This window comes from Sarcophilus harrisii, chromosome 6 (genome assembly GCF_902635505.1).
Source record: "Sarcophilus harrisii chromosome 6, mSarHar1.11, whole genome shotgun sequence".
In the NCBI taxonomy this organism is placed as follows: domain Eukaryota; kingdom Metazoa; phylum Chordata; class Mammalia; order Dasyuromorphia; family Dasyuridae; genus Sarcophilus; species Sarcophilus harrisii.
In genome coordinates this window covers 17,598,128-17,623,262 of record NC_045431.1, presented here as the reverse complement: position 1 = coordinate 17,623,262, position 25,135 = coordinate 17,598,128, and the positions used below count along the sequence as shown (strand labels likewise).

At 38.0% G+C, this 25,135-nt stretch overlaps 1 protein-coding gene across 1 annotated transcript; it reads right to left on the bottom strand.

The window, feature by feature from the left end:
* Nucleotides 1-1,199: 1,199 nt before the first annotated feature.
* Nucleotides 1,200-7,706, bottom strand: LOC100915232 (polyserase-2-like). The gene is made up of 14 exons (XM_031942636.1): nt 7,616-7,706; nt 6,038-6,073; nt 5,570-5,738; nt 4,876-5,177; nt 4,323-4,495; nt 3,705-3,939; nt 3,499-3,628; nt 3,102-3,340; nt 2,852-3,012; nt 2,520-2,751; nt 2,147-2,282; nt 1,810-2,051; nt 1,536-1,657; nt 1,200-1,364 (listed from the first exon to the last, which is right to left on the bottom strand). The coding sequence occupies exons 1-14, from the start codon at nt 7,704-7,706 to the stop codon at nt 1,200-1,202; spliced, it is 2,433 nt and encodes an 810-aa protein (XP_031798496.1).
* Between the last annotated feature and the right edge of the window lie 17,429 nt (nt 7,707-25,135).

Sequence of the window (25,135 nt, the reverse complement as noted above, 5' to 3'; positions counted from 1 at the left end):
TTAATATTTGAATTTGAGGGTGGGGAAGGGCCAAGGGTTTTTTCTTGTGCTAACTGAAATACATTTATAAATAAAATCCTCCATGGAAATGGTAGGACCATATTCTCTGAAATGTTGAACATTCTTGTCCAACCCGGGACAGTTATTCAGGGATCTCCTCCTCTAATCCAAGGGAGTGCGTTTAATAACCCCCAAATCTCGCTATCTGTTCCCATTATAAATAAATGTTCTGTCCACTTAATCATGCTTTCCATAGCACCACTCTTGGGTGGGGGTTGGGGGAGGATGGAGAGTCTTTGTAGCATTTGTTTTGAAAAAAAAAAAAAGATTACTGGTTTGTTTTTAAAAAATAAGTTCCTTATTTGTCTATTAACAATACCCCAATTCCTGGTCCCGGAACTTCTTCAGTCCTTGGTTCCCACCGTTGGGCGCCAAATGATCGTGTATTTTAAGATCCAACGGACGGAATTCAGGTTGGGGAAAATCGTCATCTTTATTCTCAGTGAAGGATCGGAGGTGGAAAAAGATCACGATCTTGTGCCTGGTCAAGCTAGCTCGACCCAACCATAAACCAACCCGGGTCTCGAACCCCCAATCTCTCCCACTTGTCTTCCTTCCTTCCCCTCCCACCCCAAAATTTCATTTCCTATATAACACATCGGACTTGCCAGGGGGGGGACCTTCTTAAATGTATATTAATAAGGTATGAATTCATCTAGCCTCATGTACTTGGGACCTCAGTGCATCAGCTCAAACCTCAGCCCATTACATGAGCCCACACCTGAAACTTTTTTATCATGATAGAAATGATCAGAATACTCTTGGCAAAGCCTTTGTGAAAGTAGGAAAATTCGCTATAATTCACTTTAATCTAATTTTTAAATATAATGTTAAAATAACTAGAGTTTTAAAAACATGGTTTTAAGGGAGATGAGCCCTTGGGCTTAGGAATATTGCCAATCACAAAAGTTGAGCTGGAGACATTCATTCCACCCCAGGATTCTTTGGCTCAAATTATCAGCAGTTGGAATGGACACCAGTTTTGTCATCACCATTGTCACCCTTCTTGAAGCTTTCGGGGTTCCCAGCATGGAACTGGTTTGGGTGCATTCCAGAGGCAGCCATTTCTTCATCCTCTCCCCCCATTGCAGTGGAAGAGCAGTTCAGGCTCTGCTACGGGGTCTGGACAAGGTCTGGAGTCACTGCCTGAATTGCACAAAAGGTGCATCCCTCACAGTCCGAGAGATCCAAGGCTGCTGGACTCCCACTGGGGCAAACAGTTCTGGGCTTCCCCTTATTGAAATGCCCATCAGGACAAAGGAATCAAATGTTTGTTGGCACACGAGAGATGAGCCCGAGTCAGCCTGCATGAAAGAATAAGAAAAGCTCAGCTTCCAGAACCTCTGGAGATTGGAGGGGGACAGTACTTGGTATTTTACCAACAATTGAGCCCAATCCCAGCTTCCCTCCCCCTTGCCCTTCTGGTCTTGGACACCAGAGCTCTCCTGTCTCTTGACCATCCAGACCATTCATACCTCAAATCTGTTTATTGTTTTCTTGCCATAGGCTACGCAGATGGTTCCCAGAGGCAGGGTGTGCTTGTTGAGGCAGGGGCATTTTTGGAGGGTCAAGATGGAGACCTTTACCGCCATAGGGACTTGGGAACAGAATGGAGACCCATCAGAGACAAAAGAACAATGTCTTACATGAATGCATCAGCCCCATCCCTCCCCTACAACCCACTGGTATATTTAGAGGACTATACCCCCCAAAATCCCTATTTTAGGACCCTAGAATCCCTTTACTCACCTCGGTTTACAGAGTCTTTCCAGCTTAGCACCCAACAGCTTATTGCTTTTGAGATTGGCCCAGAATGGAGGCAGACTGGCAGAGCAGAAGCTGAGATTTCTACCCTGGTCTCTAGCTGCAGTAGGACTAGGGGAGATCCCACAGTGTACTCGATGCTGCTGACCGGCCTCGACACCTGGCCCAGGGTACCGGAATGTGCTCTACCCAGTTTAACCCGAAGACGGGATGCTACGGAGCCCTGCCTGTGGAGGAAGAGGGCAATTTTATTTGTTTAAAATTATACAGAGAAAGGGGCTAGTCTATACTTTCCCCCCTTCCATCCCTCAAAGAAACCTACCTGGCCACACAGTGAGTGTCTGTTAGGACCCAACCGGGGCTCACCAGAGAGGCCATGCAAACTTCGTCCCTGGCGCCGTGCACCTCTGCCACCCAGGGCCATGGGTCCCTATGTTTGTATGACTCAATACCACAAGCTTGAAAAAGAAGATGCCCAGGCGGGCATTAGTCCCAGTTTAAGGATTCATTGCTATGGCCCCACCGCTCCTTCCTCCCCCCACCTCCCAACAACCCTGAACCTCACCACTGAACATTTGAAATCCTCCTCAAATGCCTCCCTTAACCACCCCTCAGTCCAGTGTTTCTGGATCTCCCCCTTACCCAAACCTATGCTGCCTCCTGTCCACAGAGCTGGACTTTTAAGTAATTCTCACCTCCAAACTTGGTTTGGGGGGGACAGATCGGTACAAAGTTCAATGGCGTCGTCCACTCCCAGTTGAGCTGATCCTCCATGTAGGATGTAAGGGCTACATGCTTGATCCAGGTACTTCGAAGTTGTAGAGGGGAGAAGACCCGAGGCCGAAGACAATCTTCTGGAGGCTTCGAGATGCCCACCAGAAACCAGGACCCCGATTCCTCGCACAGGAGACCCCAGCGGCTTCCTATCTGAGAAATGAAGAGGTTTGTTAGAAATATGGACGGGGCCCCAGATGCCCCCGTGGGGCCCCTCTGCTCCCCTAAGCAGGTTATCAGAGCCCTCCATCACCCAACATCTGGTTTTCTCCTCTTCATGGTACTCAGCACAAAGGATTTTAGGATTCTCCCCGGATCTGGGTACCAACTCCTGCTCCTGATCATGGAGGCAATAACACCACCTGCTAGAGGTCATTTCAGCTTCCAGCAGGGACCTGGAAGCCATGGGTGGCTCTGGAAAGAGAACAAAGTGGAAAGCCAGAAGAGTTGCTGTGTTTCCTAGCTTTTTCAGCCGGATACGCAGAGGGGAATTGCAGACTCACCTCCCCGGCCCCATTGTATCAGATGGCACTGGCTACTAGGCAAAAAGTGGTGATTCAGACGGGGTAAGCACACGGCCCTTGTATCCTCAGTAAAAGACACCGGTACTGCTAGCTCCAAGAGGGCCAGGTCATACTCATAATCCCGTGTGTAGTTGACATTTGAGTGTATGCTGAGGATGGATATCCTTTGTGCTTTGGGTGGAAGCATCACGTGCCAGCTCCTGATGTCCTCTTTTAGGCTGTAGGTTGGAGAGAAGTTATTTAAGTGGAGGAACCCTATGACTAATGTACTAAGAATTAACTGTCCATCATTCAGTTATTCATGACCCATACACCCTCCCCCCATTCTTCCTTCTGGAAGACAATTCCTCAGAAAGTTTATTTTCTTATTACTTACCCCAGAAAGCAGCTGGCTGGCGCAAGAACCCATTTCTCCGCTACCAACACCCCATGGCAGGGTATAGATGTCGGAGTAATTATTACAGCTTTCCAGGGCCAGTCACCGGGTCTGGGAGCAGTGCCACATTCTGGTCAAGAAAGTTAACATTTAGGCTTAATTCCCATTGCCCAGCTCAGAAATCGGGCTACTCCAATCTCATTTACCTGGCAAGGCAATGGTGCAATTGTCAGACTCTTTTACCAAAGGCATTGGGATAGGCTGAGGTTGCTCAGGAAAAACGGCATCTTCCACTCGTTCCTGGATCCAGTCTTCAAAGACCACCACGTTGGTGAAGATCCCTGGCCGGTTCCTCCTCCCACAGCCTTGCCCAAAACTGGTGATTCCAGCCAGGAACCACTGGCCTTGTTCCTCACAGACAAGTGGACCTCCTGAGTCCCCCTGTGGAAATTAGATAATACTTAAGTGCTCAAAGAATCTACACACACCACTGGCCTGGATGAACTGTGAGGAGGTGGGAACATCAAAAGTGGAAAGGTGTAAGGGGCAGCCTTTATGTGGTTAACACTTGAAATTCCCAGTAGGGAAGTAGCAGAATGTGCTTAAATAATTTGGGGAGGAGGAAAGGATGCAAGGGGGAATATATTTTTCGTATCTGAAAATCCGAAGTTTCAGTATATTTGGAAAATCAGATTTGGAGGCCACTAGGTGACGCAATAGATGTAGTACCAGTCCTTTGAGCTGGGGAGGAGCAAAGGTTTTAGTAACTACTATTAATAGGATAATGACAACTGGATGAAGCAGAGGATTGGTGCCCATTTTACCTGGCAGGTATCCCTTTTCCCTTCCTTGTAGCCAGCACATAGCATAATAGGTAACACTTTCCGGGTTTTATTGAAGGGACCCTTGTAGTTGAAGAGACACTGACATTCTTTAGGTCCAATGATCTTTAGTTCTACTTGCTGGAGTATCAAGCCCGACTCGATCGCTTGGGGTTCTGTGGGGAAGAGCAAAGTCATCATCCACTGTTTATAGCCACTGAAGTTCAGAGTCACTAAACTCAGCAACTCTGGTCTCACTAGACCTTACAGGGTTTAAGCACTTTTTCCACGTAGTAGCTGAAGTTGTTCCCGATTCTTGCTAGGATTCCAGCATTTCCCCTACACTTCCTGCTTAAAATACCAGAATTGTCAGGAACTAGTTTATTTGACTATATCCCAAATAAGAATACAGAGTGTAGTTGGAATTAAACAATTCTAAATAGGGTAGAACTGTGGAAAGGGAATTAAATTTTACAGCAAAAACCCAAGGACCAAGAGAAATACCCAGAACCTAAGAAGGTGAAAAACACCTTTTCCTATCCCCTTGGAGACTCACCTTTCTCTTGTACATCTCCCCATCCCGTGGCCCAGCAGGAAGCTCCGTGAGGGAAACTGTGATTGGCTCGGGGCAAACAAATGGGCCGCACATAGTCTGTGAAGTTGACGGGCTCAGCAAGATGCAATAGGGCGATGTCATTTCCATGAACAGGTTTGGAGTAATTCTCATGAACCAGAATATCTGCCACTTTCACTCTCTGAAGCGTGCCATCTGATAAATCTGGGTCTTGCATTAAAGACCGTAGAGAGTTCAAACCCACAGCAACAGTAAATTGCTGTGGTGGAATGAGAGACAAAGAGCTGGGAAAAGAAGAATTAGAAAAGTCAAACGTGATACATTGTAAGAGAGCATTTGCTACTAATTCCGTGTCAAGGGGGAAAGTTGCGAGTAAAGTTTTTAAGATTAACAAAACAAATATATGGAGCACAGTCTTAAACTTTGATAATTTTAACTGTTTAGAATTATAGGATTATATTCTCAGGTGATTTCTAGGGAAACTTAAACCTGAATAAACTGATTATATTTATATTATAGTTAAAAAGCTAATTATCAATCGTAACTGGAAAGACCGATACAGACCAAGTTATGGATCCACTCGGGAGCATTTTGACTGAGTGGATCCATGCTCCAGGATGGTATAAATTGGGAGTAAGTGCGGGCAAAGACAGAAATGCAGAGATCTGATACTTACTGCGAGGACATCACACAGTGAGCTGCAGAGAGGACCCAGGACTTGGAGATGAGGGTGCCGCCACATAGCTGCTTCCCTTTTCTGCTGACACTTACGTGCCAAGGCCACTTTCCAAGAGATGCGTCAGAGCCCCCCACAATGCGGTCCCGGTGAAGAGGTTGACCACATTCTGTAAACGAGAGTGGTCCAAGACTCAAGAACCGGTACCCGTTTCACCCCCAACAACTCCCCATTCAGCCAGTTGCAAAGACACTCCAATGAATCCCCCAAACCAGAGGCTAGAGTTTGTCTCCTTGGCATCTTTTCTTTACCTAGTTCTCAGAATTCTGAGAAAGGTATAGAAGTGAAGGCTGGGGGGTGGGGGGAACCACATTCCAGCTCCTATTGCTGTTTTTCAAAAACAGGATTTTGGCTCCCCTTGAACTCACCTTCCACCTTAAACTACATCTTTCTGAAAAGAAATCTTACCTGCATAGTGTGTCTCTCCTGGGATGGAGTAGAAGGCTGCGAAGACACACACACAAAAATACAAATATGGTTAAATTTACTCTTTCCCACTAAATTACCTACCTTTATGAATTGCTCCTCAAACTGAAGGTCAAAGACTTTTTCTGCAGAAGAGAGCACTAGGTGGTCTTAGTAGCTATTACACATTTCTGCTTTTGCAGAAGCATTCTGAACCTGAGCACCCTAGTTCCTTCCTAATGCCCAAAGACTGTTCTTTGGGATCTGGGTCATTTGCCAATGAAGATGATCTCTAATGGTAATAACTACTACCCCCTGCTCACCCCCCAACCCCCCAAACCAAAGCCAGTAGTTACCAAGGAGCAGAAAGAGCACGGCTGGATACATAGTGTTGCTGAGTCTGGGGACACCAGAGCTCTGAAATATAAGTAAATGACCTCTCCCTTTCATAGTCCCAAGAGCCACTGCCTGGAGCAGTCCCACTGATCTCTAGAACTGTCCCACCCTCTAGGCCTTTAGCCCATCCCAGGGAGTTAGAGAGGTCCAGGGGTTAAAGGAGATAAGAGGGAGTTTGACTGCCCCTCCCTAAGGCCAGATGCTTCTCAAAGAGGATGGGTGGGAAGAATGGAACAATAGGACCTAAGGGATCACCTGATTTCTGTAGATGGGGGGAGAGGGAAAAGGGGTAGAATGAAGCCAGAAGGACAGATGAGAGAGAACCAGACCACCTAAAGATTTCCTACCAGAAAGTAGAGTTTATGGGAACTCTTGGAATTGGAAGATGAAAATCCTAGATTCTTTTGTGAATGTGAAGGGGGAAGATTACTCACTGCTTGGTCCCCCTGGGATTTAGGGTGCCGAGGAGGAGGAGGAGTGACTCACCACTGCTTTGGGTGGAGTTGGGTGGTCTAATGGATTGTGGGGTTGGGATTTTTCCACCCCACACCTCTCTAGTTACCCATGCTAGACAGCCCAGAGAGAAGAGCCTAGGGAATCTGATCTAGTCTTGAACAATTGATTACAGATCCCATGTCCTGGGGCAGCCAGGCAGGATGCTTGGACTATGGAAAGGGAGAAGATCCAGCTGAGATCCAAGGCTTTTTGCACTCAGACTCACAGATAACATGGAGAGCCAGCATTCCATTCTCCCCTCAGTGCCTCATGCCCCTGAGCACATCTCCCTTATCAATTGCTGGCTTGGAATCGTAGAATGTCAGAACTGGAAGGAACCTTGGAAACTCCACCTCTCTCCTTTTGCACTGAAGGAAATGGAGGTTCACAGAGGGCCTCCCATGACTGGAAGGCTAACCCCTCTCATTTTCAGCTGCCCCAAGCAAGCATAGTTCAGTTCTTAGTTTCAGACTCTCCAACAAAAAACACTGAGTACAAATCAGGGCAGGAGACTTCTTGTGAGATGGGTGGGAATGCAGAAATGGGGGGTGGGGGATGGAGTAAGGTATGGAACTGCTTCCCTAACTCATATTTCCTGTTTAGAGCCCTTGGAAGTCTTTCTTCTCTCAGGTTTTTCACTGAGTCACTTACATATCTAATCAGTCCCTCGGATCATCACCAATGGATTACCGTCAATAGAGTCAGAATAAGCTGCAAGCTCCCACAAGTCTCTTAGCTCAGCAAGGTCCCAACCTTCCCAAACTTTCCCTATTGCAGACATATCCCCCTATAGGCAAACCTACATCACCCTTATCTCAAAAGATATTAAGCCTCCCCTAGAATCATTACCATGAAGTCTTGGTGGACCCACAAGTATTTTTCAATGGGCTTTTGACCTCAGAGTAATTTTCACAGAGAAGCCTGGAGAACCAAAAGGGCCAACTGAGAAGGGAGCAGGAATGTTACTCAGATGCTTAATATTGGCTATCATCCATGTTGGCTGGGACCCCTTCTTGCTTGCCGGGCCAAGGAGGGTGGGAAGAAGCAGAAGATCATGGAGATGATAAGGATTAGACTGAAATACTAAGAGCTAGGAGCCAAGGACAAGCAGAGGAGAGCTTCAGAGATCCCAAGTTAAAGAGTGATAGCCAGCTACAGGGACAACCAAGAGCAGGAAGAAGCTGCTGACTGGGGGGGGGGGGAACAGAGGGGGTGTCAACGAGATGCATAAACTTAGTCCATAGTGCCTTCCTTTCTTCCCAAAGTGGGGAACTCTCACATCACTGTTTCTTCTCCATCCCAGTGGGAGGAATGGAAGAGAACTGTCTGTTCCCTCTTGGTGATAACCAAAGTAGCTGGCCCCAGACAAGTATCTAAACCAAAATCTGTCCCTCAATGTTAGGAATAATGCAACAAGAAGGGAAACCTAATCCAAAGGGGAGAGAGTTTTTCCCCTAGCTTGACCTAGGCAGAAACAGCTGGTGAAAAAGAAAACTTTGGTTGTGGTGCTGCATTTGCTATAGTTACATTTCTTTCTTATCCTATGGAACCTGGGTTGTCTCCTTCAAGGTCTCCTTTCCCTCTCTCCCCCTTCCTGTTACCAATAAAAAAACCCAACAATAACAACCCAAAAAAGCACAAAACCATTTTGAGGATTTTTAATAGTTCCTAAAAAGGCAACCCCATCTCTTTATTCTATTTAGATAGTACTAAGGGGGTTAACAAAAGTTAATCCAATAACTGATTATTACTGTTTATTATTATAACAAATACCAATTAACTGATAAAGAAGGTGCAGTTTTCTTTCTCCAGCTGTAAACAGTTAAGCTAAAGGTCTTAGTATCTTTTATGTTTTCTGAAAAAACATGTGATGACCTATTTGCATTTACACCCAAATGCTTTATGTAAGCCTGCCTATGAACCTTAACTTACCTAACTGGATCTGGAGAAGTGACCCTCCCACCCCCCAAAAGAGACAGATTTTATATATATTATTTTATAGCTATAGATATGTAAACATCTCTCCTCTATATATCTATAAATCTCATATATGAAATTGTGAGACACACATGTCCATCCTTTGTTGGTTTATTTGTACAGTGGCTAGCCAGCATCTTAAAAACTCTTACAACACTGTTTTACTGTGTGTGTGTGTGTGTGTGTGTGTGTGTGTGTGTGTGTATGCAGAACATTAAATCCTAGATAATTTGTTTTTGAAATTGGAGAGATAGAGAAACTTACAGAGAAAATTCTCAGAGTCTCCAGGAGGCATCTCAAAATTTTCAGCATAAGTACTGAAGTTCTTGTAATTTTTGGCACTGAGGTTTCTTGGCTAACACAACTAACTGAGCACACACATGCCTACTTGTGACCCTTATTTCTCAGGTCCCTTCCCTCTCAACAGCTCTCCCCAACCCAAGTTTTAAATTAGCTACATAATTTTAAAAATTAGTGCCAGGTGGAAGAAAGAGAAATCCTTTCATTTTACAAAAGTATCTGATCTACTCCAAGTTTCCTTGAAATAGGGAAATCACCCTAGTATATTTTAAATACATTTGTGTACATTTTACTTATATACATATTTTTCCTTCAGTATTTTATTTTTCCAAATACATGTATAGATAGTTTTCAAAATTCTTTTTTGTAAGACTTTGTTTTCCAAATTTTTCTCTCTTCCTCCCTTACTTCCCTTCTCCCCAAGAAAGCAACCAATCTGATAGAGGGTAAAGGTGTACAATACTTTTAAACATATTTCTATATTTGTCATGTTATGACAAAAATCAAATCAAAAGGGGAAAAAAAACACAACAAAGAAAAAAAACAAATTGCATATTTTTAATGATGCCTTAGGACATCTTCTAGGAAGCTTCTCCTCAATGCCCCATCACCACCCTCTCTCTGCCCTAAACACTTTTTCTTTCCTTCACCCCCCTTTCTTTTCCTCTCCTTCATTCTCCTCCCTTCTCCTGACTAATCTACTCTTTTCACTCACCTACTTTGCCATTCTAACCCTCATTGTATATTTTGGTTTTCCTCCAAATAGTACAGAATACACCAACAATCTCATTGAACTTTTAAGCAGTTAAATCTTTTGTAGACATAACATAGTAGATTCAAAATTATGCTATATAGGTATCATACAGTGATTTGCATGTTGTCATGCCAATTAGAATGTGAGCTCTTATCCTTTCCATCCCCCAAATTCTGTGTTTTAATGGATCTAGATAAAGAACAAATTCTTTTGACATAGTATTATATAGCTGTTGTTTGATGGTCTAAGAATTAAAAATTAAGCCTAATCCTGACTATCATTATTGACTATATTTGAGAACATATCTTAATAGTTTTCTAAGTATCACAGAAAACTTGATCTTTCCCCTAAACTGATGTTGAATGGTATAGGTTATTATTATTATTATTATTATTATTATTATTATTATTATTATTATTTTGCAGCAATGTTATAAGTTTTGCAATGATTTTAGATTACCTTTGACATAACATTTTTCTTCCTTGAGATTAAATTCAGGCATTTTCCCATGGAAATTTCATCTATGTACATCAATTGTTATAACAAGGAGATCTAAGCAACCTAAAAGCCACCATGACCACCAAAATGTGATTTCTGTTAAACTAATATATGTAGAACATAGTCACCAGCTTCTCCTATAAAGCCATGTTTCCTCCAAACTTCTCCATTTTTGGTGAAGATACTACTATTCTTCTAGTCATCCTTGTTTATAATTGCAAAGTCATCCTTAACTCTTTCCTATCATTCACTCCACTCCCATATCTAATCAGATGCCAATTTTTGTCAATTCTATCTCTGCGATATCTCTCACAACTATCACCTTGGATACATTCATTATTATAACTTAGAACCTCATCACTTTTCTTTCAGACTTTTTGTAGTGGTCCTTTAAATGGCTTTTGAGCTTCTAATCTCTTTCTCCCCTTGCCATACATCTCCAAAAGTAATCCTCCTAAAGCACAGGTCTGACAATATTGCCTTTCCTATAAAAGCTTCAATAGCTCTCTCTGACTCTGGGATAAAAAAACAAATTTCTTAGTTAATCAGTTCATTTCTTTAAAGATATAGCATGTTACTATCCTTTATGTATTCTATGTTCTGAGTTTAATACTGTGCCTCTCACCTCTATACCTTTTTGTACATCATTTTCCCCAGATTTGTGATACACTTCTTCCCCATTGATCTCTCAGAAAATTCCTTTCAGGCTCAAATAGTTGAATTTTATTAGAAATATTTCCTAATCCTACTTACCTATTTTTATTCTTCCCCTCCTCAAATTATCTACACTTTCTGGATGCTCTAAATGCAATTTTATAAACAAAATGCAAATGCCTTGTGAGAAAGATTTATTTTTCCTTGTTTTAACTAAGGTGGGAGGGAAAGGGGACATGCCCACAGTGACACAGTCCTCAGAAATATTTTATGCCAAAGATTATTCCACCCAGAAACTTGGTGAGTATTTCTAGAAATGTTTTAATGTATAACAGAGAAGCCCTGCCATCTGATTTGGAGGATGTTCAGGTTTAATGAGTGTCTCTTTACAATTTACCAAATAATGATGAAAAACCTTTTAATTATTTGTTAATCTAGAAATAAGGGAGATTATAAAAAACACAGAGAGACCAAAGATATTTCTCCCCAATGGCTTTGATGAGAAGAAGAAATGCTAAAAGCCACCAAAAGGCAGTAAGAACTGGCCCCAACAGCAATGTTATTTCCCTCTCCAGTTGGATTTATGGTCATAACCTATATATGGTTACTTCTCTGTTTTATCTTTGTTGTGTTTATTCTTTCTTGATCTAAAACAAAAACCCACTGGAGATATAATAAACTGGATAATGACCTTCTGAACTTTGGATTTAGAATTTAGAATTGTAATAAGAGGTCCAGCAGAAATAGTCCATGTCACAAACTGCTGGTAGTTGAAATAGTTAAGACATGTGTTCATCTAGCCCTGAGGAAAATCCCACTTCATCCAACGTGTCACTGATGCCATGTGCCTGAGACTACATCATATATTCCAGGGAATGATTTTCCTTTGCTATAATCATGAGTGAACCTGATGATTTTGGTGGTGGTGAGGGGAAAATGCATGATAGCTCCCACTTTGGGTGCATTTGTGAGTACTCTCTCCCCAAGGAACAAATGAGAATATACAGTTAATATTTATGCTCATTCATAAAACAAGAATATTTGAATAAATGAACTCAAAAGTGCCTTCAAGCTCTAAAAATCTGATGTGATATTCAAATAGGAGATGATATGTTAACCAAAAATGGGAACTTGAAATCTCAAACCTCAAAGAAGAGTATGGTAACAGAGCTGTTTGTGGATGAGATCTTATACTGACTTTCAGATTATACCATCTAAACAGATGCTTTGTACACTTGCATGTAACATTTGCCCTATTTCCTTAAATCCATTCTTTTACCCTCTACTATATGCCACCATATAAAATTATATAACTATTTCTCAAATAAAATGAGTCTTTCTTTGCATCCTTACTCCTGCCTTTGTAGTGTAGACAATCATTCTATGAAATACATCTCAGGTTTATAATCACAACCAATACATTAGATGAAACTCTTTCTTTAAAGGATATTTTGAAAACAAAGAATCTTTTCTCAATTTAAATGAAAATTGATTAAATTTTTAGTATCTTTTCTTCCATAAAAGAGGATGAAAAATCATGCCATGGATCAAGAAATTTAATTGATAGTTATCTTGATCAAAGAAAATTCAATTAAAGATATTTGCCAATCAATCAATAAATAGTTATTAAGCACTTTCTTTTTTTTTTTTTTTCTATGTGCTGACCACTCTACTAAATTACCTCGGATCAAAAACATAAAGTCAATGTCATATGTTTTTTACTGCTGTTATTTATAGATATGGGAAGAATCTCACAGAGTGACAGATCTCATTCACTCCCTCAGCATCTATCCAGTTATAGAATTATGGGTTAAATTCTATTTTATTATTAAATCAAATTAAATGCAAAGTTCACTGTTCATGCTGAACAGGAATTGCCTTAACGGTAGGTTATTAATGTTGGTGGCTCTGAGGGATCCCCTCTCCAGTAATGGATTATGCAAATATTTTTAGAATTGTCCTTGCCCTGAGTTCTAGGAGAATTAGGTATTTTGCACATTCTGCTGAAAATATCAAACTTCAATTTACATCTCCAGAATGTATCACATCTTTACGCGTGTTCTTCGGTTGCCCTTAGAAAAAGAACAGTTTGCCAAGGGATCGTATTCAAACATGATAGGTAGAAAATCAACTTTCTCCTATTACTATTTTGGTCAGTATCAATAGGATTTCTAAATACTGCAGCACATTCTAATTTGAATCCATGTGACCTGAAAAATGAGAATGGAGAATGAAAGGCAAGCTGTTCACGTATAGAGCCTTAAGAGTTAGGATGAGTGCTGAGCTCATATAAAATGAAAATACATTTTAAAAGTTCAGGAAGGGCCTGATAAGAAATAAGGAGGTCAGAAAATCATTATTCTTGATAAGCCTACTTTTCAAATGTATTTCACAACCCAGCAAATTGCCTGCATATTTTTTGAAATTGCTGAAAAGGATTATTTCTAAATCTTTGGTAGATACTTTTTTTTTTTTTGCCTACATAAAATATAATTGATCTCATTCCTGTTAATGAAATAGAATTAGAAATACCACCTCCCACACCTCCAAAATAAGAATGGCACCATTCACAACATCGAACGAGCTTATATCAAAAAACTCAGATCCTTATAGATTTCCAAATCTATCATCTTTGGTGAGAAAGACTTGGAAATGTGCCCTTCTGGCACCAGAGACTAAGCAATATATGCCCTGTGTCTTTACCTTTTCCTGAGTCACAGAAATTCACTCAAATTATCCTGTACCCTGAAATATTCTTACCCTTAACAATCAGTTGGCTTCAAAGTTAGTGTTTATTTTTAAATGGATATTCATTATAATTATAGTATTAATAAGAGCTAGCCTTTTAATATATATTTGGTTCTTACAAATGCCTCTCAGGCTAGTGACTTTTTCTTTAATTTATATATATGTATGTATGTATTTATATATTCTCCTTTTGTTTTAATTTAAATCATTTTGCAATCTCATAGTTCCCTTCTTGAGTTCATATCTATGATATTATATTTAGTACAAGGACCATGTTTTAGGGATAGAATTAAAAAACTGGATAAAAGTGGAAGATGATAACAGATTGGTGTGGGGAATAGAGATTATCACATATGAGGATTCAATGATCAATTAGTGGGATGAAAAGAAGACTTAGAAGATTTGATTTCTGTCATCAAATATTTAAACAAATGCCATGCATTTTTTTTTGAATAGCCTTATTCAGTTTAGTCCCAAAGGGTAATTATCAGTAATGGGTAGACATTATACACAAAAAGAAATATTTCAATATTTAAAAAAAAAAACTTAATAATTAAACTTTGACAAAATTAAAAACATTATCTGGGGAATCATAGCATATGAGACATGGAAGTGACTTCATAGACTATCTATTCCATTTCAAGCCTAAATTAATCAACAAACATTTACCAAGCACCTACGACAGGCCAGGCATTTCCCAATGATCAGTGAGCCTTGATTCTTATAAAACAGATGCCATTAGCTCCCAAGTTATACTGATCTGAACACATCTACTCCCCTACTCAGTCAACCCAGAGACTCTTTATTACTTGTAAACACACACACAAACACACACACACACATGTGTACATATGTGTGTGTAAAGATATATATTATATATAAAGATTATATTATATTATATATTATATTCATATAAAAATGTATTATATAATATATATGTTAAAGAGATATATAGAGATATTATCTGTGAAATTATACATACACACATATTCTTTTGGTTTTTAAAGTCTTTCTCAACCTGAATGTTACCCTTTTATATTTTTTGTTCAGCCAGACTAATATACTTTCTTATTTCTCACACACAACCCTCTGCTACTACATTTACATACCCATCATCCACTATGTCTGAATGGTATTTACTCCACACCTCCATCTCAGATAGTCCCTCACTATTCTGTCTTCCAAATAAAGCCTTTCCTAATTCGCTCCCTCTTTTTATACTTGATTAATTTCTATTTATTTGGATTTACTCTGTTTCATTCTTGTTGGGGTTTTTTGTGAACCTGGTATAGTAATTGTCATTCAATAAGCAGGTAGTAAATTCTTATTGATTGATTAACTCTTTTCTTAAATTCCCTATAACTGATGCTCCATTTCCCAATTATGGACATTTTCACTGGGTCTCTCCTCTGCCCACCCTTCTCTATGTTCTGGCTCCCTTGACTTCCTTTGAGATATAACTAAAAGCCAGTCTTATCTACAGAGCTTTTCCTAATTCTTAATTCTAATCCTTTTCTTCTAGTGATTATCTCCATTTAATGCAACATATGGCTTATGTACATAGACTTATTTGTAGGTCATCTTCCTCATTAGATTGGGGAACTCACTGAGAGCAAAGATCACATTTTTTTTAATCTTTGGACTTTACTAAAATCTTTTGACTTATTGACTAACTAGACCCTTTTATTGATAAAAAAAACTTCCTTTTTTCAGTCTTTGAGGCCACAGAGAAACAATGAAATCGATTTAGGCGTATCCACTCACTTGGTGAAACAGGTCACCTTATTCATGGAGCAAAAATGGAGCTAGAAGTCATACTTATTGAACTTTCAAGACCAAGAATCATAGGTTCATATATTTAGAGATGAAAGAGGTCCTTCAGTCAACAAGAGAGAAGCAATTTAAGGAGAACAACCTATGATTCAATCTCTGATTTCAAATCTAATTCTTTTTTTTTTTAATCATATACTACTACCATACAAAAGAGCTTTCTGTAGCCCAAAGAACATCTATCATAGCCAGAGCTCTCATAACATTCCTGGTTCCTCTTGCAGCACTTCCAGTCTGTCCCATTTTGGAAATATGTAGTCTTATACTTTGGGAAATTGCTCTATCTTGAATCACATAAGTGAGAATTCATAAAAAGATACATTTTACCATAGATTGGAGGTATCAGTCACTGTGCCAATTTGGGGAATGGTTACTGTCCTAGTAACGGAACTATTTTGCCCCCCATCTTTTGGGATCTACTCTGTTAAGTTACTGATTTCCTTTAAATATATCATGTTTTGTTTTTTTTTATTTTTGATTTTTTTTAAGGTAATATATTCATCAATGACTAGATCATTGGATTCTTCTGTGAAGCCATTGTAAGTATGAACCATCAGCAAGTCTGGGAAACAGTAGAAGCAATATTTCACTTGCTCCAAAAAAGTTCCCATATCATCGTCAAAGGACCCTCTAACCCTGACTAGATAAAAAGACACACAGGTGAGAGGTTGGGGAGAAGTAACTGACACCTACAAAGAGTGCTCCTGAAGCTATATATATATATATATATATATATATATATACATATATATATATAGTATAATAATATATAATGTATAATTCAACAGGATGTTAAATACAAACCAACATTCTTAGATTCATTTAAAAAAAAGTTGGGGGAATTTTGCTAGACAAAAGATCATTCTAAAGAAATGTAAGCCTCTGTCTCTTTGAATGGAAAGAAACAGAATGGGAAGAGTTAAAAGTATACTAGATCTAAAATTAGGGATAGTGTTTGGGTGAATTGTTTTGTTATTGCTGTCATTTGTTTCTGTTTCTTTGTTTTATGTGTAACTTTTTTACTTGATTAAGAAAACCATCTATACAAGATTCTACTCCAATGTAGCATTCAGATAATACTAGGCTTTTGAAGCATGTGACATAATATTAAATCACATGCTTTTATATAACTATTATTTCAAAGCAAGTCCATAAATATTTTTAAGCAACTTCTATGTCCAGACCTTTTGTTGACCACTGAATATATAAATATGCACAAAAAGAAAAAGTCCCATCTCTCAATGGATTATGTTCTTTTTTCCTTTTCAAATTTATTACTGGTTTAATTTTAACACTCTTAGTTTTAAATTTGGAATTCCAAAGTCTGTCCCTTTTTTCCAGTCCTTTCTCCATACATTTAGAAGATAAGCAATATGATATCAATAATATATGTGAAATCATGCAAAATGAAATTCCACATTAGATATTTTGTACAGAAATAGTAAGAAAAAAGTAAAAAAATATATATACTTTAATTTGTATTTAGAGTTCTTTTTTCTCTCCAGAGGTAGCATTTTTTTGTAATAAATCCTTTGAAGTAATCTTATAGCAAATATGGATCAGAGTAACTACATCTTTTCCAGTTGATTGTCATTATGCTATTTCTGTGTTTGAGTTCATTTATATACATATTTCCAGATTTTTTTCTGAAGCCATTCTGTTTTTTATTTTGTTTTTTTTTTCACAAAACCAGTTTTTAGCTTTATTTATTAGTGTAATTGTTTTCTTGTTTTCAATTTTATTAAACTCTGCTCAGATTTTCAGAATTTCTAATTTGAAATTTAATTGGAGATTTTTAATATTTTTTCTAGCTTATTTTAGTTGCCTGCTCAGTTTATTAGTCTTTTTTTTATGAGATTTTATTTATGTATTTAGAGATATAACATTTTCTCTAAGAACTGATTTTACTGCATCCTATAAGTTTTAGAGTATTGTCTCATTATTGGCATCCTCTTGCAACAAAATATTGGTCATTTCTTTTGGACCTATTCATTCTTTGGATTAAATTTTTAAATTTCCAATTAGTTTTTAGTCTTTCTGTGTCCCTTCATTGCATGTAATTTTATTGTATTATGATCTAAAAAAAGATGCCTTTAACATTTCTGCCATTATCCATTTGATTGTGAGATTTTTATGCTGTGATATATTCTCAATTTTATTGTAGGTGTCATGGATCACTGAGAAAAAAGATATATTCATTTCTATCCTTATTCAATTTGCTCAAGAGATCAATATTATCTAACTTTTCTAATCTATCCATCACCTTAACTTCTTTTTTGTTTATTTTTGGTTAGATTTATCTAATCCTGAGAGGGGAAAGTTGAGATCCCCTATTAGTATAGTTTTGCTGTCTATTTCTCCGTCGCTCATTTTATCTAAGCATTTGGATGCTATACAACTTGCTGCCTATACATTTAATACTGATATTACTTCATTATCTGAATGGATTATATAACATGAAAACATCATGGTGTGCCCTCACAAAGAAGGTGCTGTGCTCTATGAACAAAGCAGGATTACATTAGTTCAGATGTGCAAAGTTAGAGAATCCACTCCAAAGGTTCATAGGGGATATTTGTGTCTGACTTGTGGCAGTGCATTCCCAAGCTGTTATTGGTCTGATCAGCCACAGTTGTACCTATTAACTTTATTGTAACATAGTCCTCTTCAAGAAAAAAGAACAACAAACCAACTTTATTGTCTATGATACCTTTTATCAAGATGTAGTTTCTTTTTTTATCTCTTTTAATTAGAATTATTCTTTTTTCTGAGATCCAGATTGCTACCTCTACCCTTACTCTGCATGTGTCTCTATTTCAATTGTGTTTCTTGTAAACAACATATTGTAGGATTCTGATTGTAATCCACTATGCTATCTACTTCCATTTTATGAGAGTTCATCCCGTTGATATTCACAATTATGATTATTAATGTATTCCATCCTAATTTCTCCCCGGGTTATATTTTTTCTCTCTTTGAACCCTGTCTCTCTTCATTAGTGTTTTGCTTCTGACTACTACCTCCTTTAATCTGTCCTTCCTTCTCCATTCCTCCTCTCTTCTCTTTTTCCTTTTTTTTATTAATTCTGCCCTCCCTTTTATCCACTCATTCTACCTTTTATTTCCCTTTTCCTACTTTCTTATAGGGTAAGAAAAGTCTATCCCAAGTGAGTGCATATGTTATTCCCTCTTTGAGTCAAATCTGCTCTTTTCACAAAACAGGTATTCTGTGCCTCTCCTTCTAGTGTAATTTAACCCCTTTCACCCCCTCCCCCTTCCTCTTCTTGTGATACAATTTCTACCAATTTTTTTTAATATCATCATAACAAAATCAACATAGTACCACACTCTCTGTCTATTCTAATCACCCTAATAAAGATACAATTCTCTAGAATTACAAGTATTTTCTTCCAATTTAACCTTTAAATAGCATGTTTTTTTTTTCCTGTCCTGTTTACTTGTTCATGCTTTTCTTTAGTCTATATTTGGAAATCAAATTTTCTATTTAGTTCTATTTTTCATCAGAAATGATTGAAAATGTCCTATTTTGTTGAAAGTACATATTTCCCCATAAACATTATGTGCTAGATACTTAACTCTTAGTTGTAGCCTTTTGCTGTCCTTTAATGTAGAAACGACTAAATCCTGGATATTCTTGACTGTGACTACTTGATATTTCTTTCTAATTACTTGCAGCATTTTTTCCTTGACCTAATAATTCTGCAACTTAGCTACAATATTCCTTTGAGTTTTCGTTTTGGTATCACTTTCAGCAAGTGATTAGTGGATTCTTTTAATGACCGTATTACCCTGTGGTTCTAGGATATCAGGGCAGTTTTCTTTCATGGTTTCTTGAAAAATGCTGTCTAGGTTCTTTTTTTCAGCATTGGTTTTCAAGTACCTTAAATCTTAAATTATCTTTTCTAAGTATATTTTTCATGTTGATTGTTTTTTTTTTTCCCAATGAGGTTGTTGTAACCAGCACAACACAAATGGGCTAATGGCAGTTGAAAATATATTGCTGATAATTCAACAGAGCTGTTTAGTAAGATAAATTATGTTGCTTATATATTTTAAAACCATATAATATGAAAGGCATTGTTCTGTGGCCAACCCTGATTTTTACTTTCTCTGATCTAACTTTCTGAAGCATATTGTTAGTTTTTAGGGACTCAATCTTGTGCCAAGTTTACAATGTCTCAATAATTGTGCCAGGACCTTATGTTTTCACATGATTTCAAGCTTAAATGCACCCTTGATTAACCTGGAGGAGGGGAACATCTCAGGTACTGAAATCTGGAGCTTCCTGGGAGTTGTCTACCAGAGGTATTTTATATTTTCTTCTATTTTTTTTAATTGTTTTTGTTTGACTCATTCTTGATCTCTCAGAATCATTAGCTTCCATTTGCCCAGTTCTAATTTTTAAGGTATGGTTTGCATCAGTTGGCTCTCACACCTCCTTTTCCATTTGAAGAATTCTACTTTTAAAGGAGTTGCTTTCTTTGGTGGATTTTTTTCTTATTCGGCCACGTGTATTTTTAAGGAAATATTTCTTCAGCCAATTTTTGTCCTTCCTTTTCCAAACTGTTGACTTCTTTCATAATTCTCATTTCCCTCCCAAGTTTTCTTTTAACTCTCTTATTTGATTGTTAAAGTCATTTATGAGTTCTTTCAAGAAGGCTTCTTAGGCTTGAAACCAATTCATATTTCCCTTTGAGGTTTCATACATAGGCATTTTTGACTTCTTTTGAGTTGGTGTTTTGATCTTCCCTGTCACAATATTAGTTGTCTTGTTTTGTTTTTTACTCTTGTTTCTTGTGAGTTTTGTTTTTCTTTGCATATTTTGTGACTTTCAAACTTGAACTCTGCTTCTAGGGCACAAGACTGTCCCAAGCTTTTTGTGCTGGGAAACATGGGTAGAGTCTCTAACTTTGAGGACTGGAGCCTTCAATATTTGATGACTTGCTTACCATGCTAGAGTAGTCCAAGCTAGATGCACCTATTGTTACCTGGTTTCAAGGACTAGAAATTTGCCTTCTGACCTGATGCTGAAGTCTTTCCAAATTATATTAAGCTAGAAAATTGTTTTATTCCATCTTTTTTTAGATATTCTATTATTCTAGAATCTCTTCAGAAGCTTCATTTAACATCGTTTCTGAGGGAAACTGGGGAGAGCTAAGGCAACTTCATGCTATCCTTGGCTTCTTGGCTCCACTACTCAGGAATTCTATTTTTAGGGACATTCTGTGCTTCTTCTTTTCCTAATTTATCAATTCTTCCTTTTTAAGAAATTTTTTATTTCAGTGATTTCCCCCTTTACCATTTCATCAACAATTCTTTTTAAGATGTTACTTTCTTCAATAATTTTTGTACCTCTAATCAAGCTGTTTATTTGCTTTTCATGATTTTCTTTAATAACTTTCCTTTATTTTTCCAGTCTTTCTTCTACTACTCATCCCTTTCTTTAATGCCTCCGGGAATTCCTATTGGGTTCAATTCATGTTTTCATTGGGTCTTATTTTTACATTATTATTATCTTCTGATTTTGCATGTTGATTTTGCCAGCAATTATAATAGGTATCCACTGTCATATTGTTGTTGTTCTCTACTGCTTCTTCCTCCTGCTCCTCTTTCTCCTCTAGCTCCTCTTTCTGCTTTTTTTGTTATTTGCTCATTTTTAAGTCTATTTTGAACTTTATGCTAAAGTTGGACTTTGCTTAACTGTAGGCAGGGAGGCACGGCTACAAGCTTCTGGCATTTGGGGGACTAATTCTGGGAGTTTGCAAATTTTCATGCTTCCAAGGTGGTATGATAGAGCAAGAAGAGCAGATGCCGCTCTGTTCTTTACCCAAAAAAGCTCCCCTGCTTCCCTGCAGGCTTCCCCTTATTCCCTGCAAATAATCAAAAGTATCTCTTCCACCTGGAACTGTACAGAGGCAAAGAATTAATTGTAAAGAGCTCCCAATCTTGAATTTAATACCACCTTATATAATCTCTTTCTAATCAAGTTTCCAAACCCTCCTTACTGTTTCTGGGTGGGCTTCTGTTGCTGTTACAAACACCTGTATGGCCCACTATTGTTATCACTGTGTGTATTCTGGATACTGTCAGAGTTTCTGAGACCTCTCCAGATAACCTCCAGAATTATCACAGACTTACAAAACTTCTCACTATGACCTTTTGTTGTCTCTGCCACCACAAAATTCAATCTAAGATATTATTTTGAGATTTTTGGAAGGGAATGTTGAGACAGTTTGGCTAGGTTTCTGAGTCTATTCTACTATCCAGCCTCTGCCAGGTGATCACATCTTGATGAGTTTAGATTTTTTTCCCCATTACTTAATTTTGCTGCCTAAATTTCATTCATGGTCAATTTAACTTCTATTCATAAAAAAAAGCTGTCTCCATTTTTTTTCCTTTTCATTACAAGAGCTATATACTACTATTACATATACTACTATACTATCACAGAACTGTGTGTCTTAATAAACATTGCTTTATTCATCTAAACAAACAAAATGTTTCAGCTGCATGAATATATTGGTATTTGGTTTATAAAAATAAAGATTTTTTTTACCTTAAGCAAACGCAAGGGGAGAGCATTTGAACTTATTTTGGATAAAGCATGGGATGCCCATACATCCCCACAAGTGTATTCTGGGAGGTCAGAGCCTGAGAAGGCAACATAGCCTTGAACTACCATCTAGGAATTAATCCAAAGGCAAGGGACTTCAGTCATCTGTCCTCTTTTGATTACCCTCAAGATCACTGACTCCCAGTAGCGAAGCCACAAGAGAGTTGCTGAATATCAAGATTGAAATGATAGCTAAGAAGATCATGACTGCCTCACTATTCAATTGCAAAATGTTTATGAGCTGGTCTGATTTATTATGGCTTATTTCCATAGCTAAGTGAAGCAAGTACTGAAAAAATAAAGGAGAAGGGACATTGTAATGTGGTACCTTAAAAACCACAGAGATCATTCAGCCAGATCCAACAGATGTGGCACCCCATCAAATGGCTTCCTGGGCTTTTAGATAAACAGAAAATGACAAGACTGGATCAGGTGAGTCTCAGAAGCCTGCAAGATCACCGAAAGAAAATTAGGTTATCACTCATTTCTCAGAATCAAAATCAAGAAAGGTCTAAACACATGTTCTAAAGTTAAATGCCAAAGTGACAAGGTGGTCTGCCCACTTCAGATTTCTAATTGGAGAAATATTACACCTTAGGGAAAAGATCAGTTTATGAGAGGAGAAGGGAGAATACCAAGAGAATCAGATTTACTTCACAACTCTGCCACCGAGGTACTTTTTACCTGCTCCCTGGCCTGTCAAAGATACGGAGGCTCTTGTTCCCAAGTTCCTCTTGTTCTCAAAATAAGAAATAAAATTCCTTGCCAATTATCCTTTAATAACATTGATACTTATCAAAGGCTTTGGGCTCCTTGCAAGAAGAGGTTCTATAATACATTTCATATCTTGTATGCATTTATGTAGAAGATGACTTCCCCCAAATTCCAGCACCTTCAGGGAATTAAGCAAATAATGGAATCTCTCCAGGCAGAACTGTGAATAATGCTAGACAAGCAGTCTTGAAGAATTTAATATGTGGCATACCAAATTTGCTTCTTCACCATGAAAACTCTCCTTTCACAATTCTCACAATCTGCTTTTCCTTGTTCTGTAAGCAGTTGAAAACAAGAGCCTTTATCATACATTGCCGTCAGCCACTCAGAGGCTAACTGGGCTGATGTAAAGCCCTGATGGGATATTTCTGCATGATAACAACAGGAACTATTAGCGGCTTCAATTCTACTGCCCACTTCACCCCTTCTGCCCCGCAACCAACACATTTTAATTTACTGACCATTTCTTCCTCAGACCTCCCACAATATACTCACTATCTGATATCACATCTGCTGTAGAGCGATGGCACAAAATTAGACATTTGTTAATATGCTGTATTGCCTCATGTTAACTCTATGGAGGCAAAGCTATGTTTTAATTTGCCTTGCATTTTTCCCAGCATCATTTATTGTCCACAATAGTTGTATAACAAGTAGTTGTTATAAATTAATGAACACATGTTCTGAAAATGGTGGTACGGCTACCGTTTCTCTAGATAATCTATATTTTCAGTACAACTAGGACATGAAACACTTATTTCAGGATCCATACAACTCATTGAATTATTTCCCTGGTCAGTCCCTCAGAGAATTACCTCCAGTTAGATTTCTAAAGACCATTTATTAGAGCTAATGGAATGGTTTTGTTTCTGATTCATTTCTTGTAATATTTGATAGGCCACAGGCTTAAATGTGGTACTAATGAGCCTAAGAGTTTAACAAGTCAACCTGGTAATGCATACTTTGCAATCTGGGTCCAGGTACATGAAGCTTTTCGCATTTCAATAAAGGCAGTAACAAAGGAAATCACTTCATTTTTTAAAATTATTGTGATTCCCTAAACATTCCTCTGAGAGCTAGGGCTATTTGTTGTTTGGGACTCTGCAGGTGTTTCTCTTATTGCTGTTTTATAGCCTTAGTGGGGAAAAATGATTTACAGTTAATGTTGTTATGCTCTAAAACTTTACATAGCATCCTAGGCATAGAAAATGTTTGAGACCTACCCCAATCCAGTGAAAAAAATAATTTGGATATTTTGACTGATTTTTTTTAACTTAGAATCATTTTTCTAAAATGAAAAATGGGCAAAAGTTTGATTTAGTAGAAACTAAGATCAAGAGTTTTGGGGTGCTCAAGTTCTTATAGAAGTTCTTCAGTTGGATCAAATACAAGTCAAGATTCATTTATAAAGACTCTTGCTTTCTCCAAACTGGAGAACTCCTCAAGACTTACTTTTCCATTTTATCTTTTGAGCTGAAAACTTCTGAACAGTAATAGTAAGTATTTCTACCCCTATAATCTGAATACAAAGGGACCTTATTTGCCAGGGCTTACTTAATTCTTTAACTTCATTTGCTTGTTGGCAATTCAATAATTCCAAAGGGATATGATGAAACAAATATTTGGGGAGTGGATCCATGATTTCTTCCGAGTAGAACTGCTCTATTGTTGGTGAGGAAATCCCTTCTACCAATTCAGATTGTCAACTTAAAGTCTTCATCTTACAGTGGTTCTCAAAGTCTGGTCCTGAGCATCCTGGGAATCTCTGAAATCCTTTCAGAGAGTCTACAAATTCATAATTAGTTTTTATTTTTAATGTGATCAATATCTATAGCTACAAACCACACAAATAGAAACTCTTTGAACAGATCCTCAATTATTTTTAATAGGATAAAGATATTGATATTGATGATTCCACCGCTGATTTTAATAGAATATTTGTGTTCTACATATACTATTCAGTTTGGTATCACAATATCTTGCAAGGTAGATCAAGTGCTCTTAATGTCATATGAAAAGTGAGGAAATTGAGTCTTGTCAAA

Bases quoted from the DNA above. Each gene is read 5' to 3' on its own strand.
- LOC100915232 (XM_031942636.1), bottom strand. From the start codon at position 7,706: ATGTCTGCAATAGGGAAAGTTTGGGAAGGTTGGGACCTTGCTGAGCTA. The intron at 4,496-4,875 runs GTGAGTCTCCAA...TCTTCCCCACAG, and splicing joins GGGAGATGTACAAGAGAAAG to AACCCCAAGCGATCGAGTCG. The intron at 3,013-3,101 runs GTGAGTCTGCAA...TTCTCTTTCCAG, and splicing joins GATACAATGGGGCCGGGGAG to AGCCACCCATGGCTTCCAGG.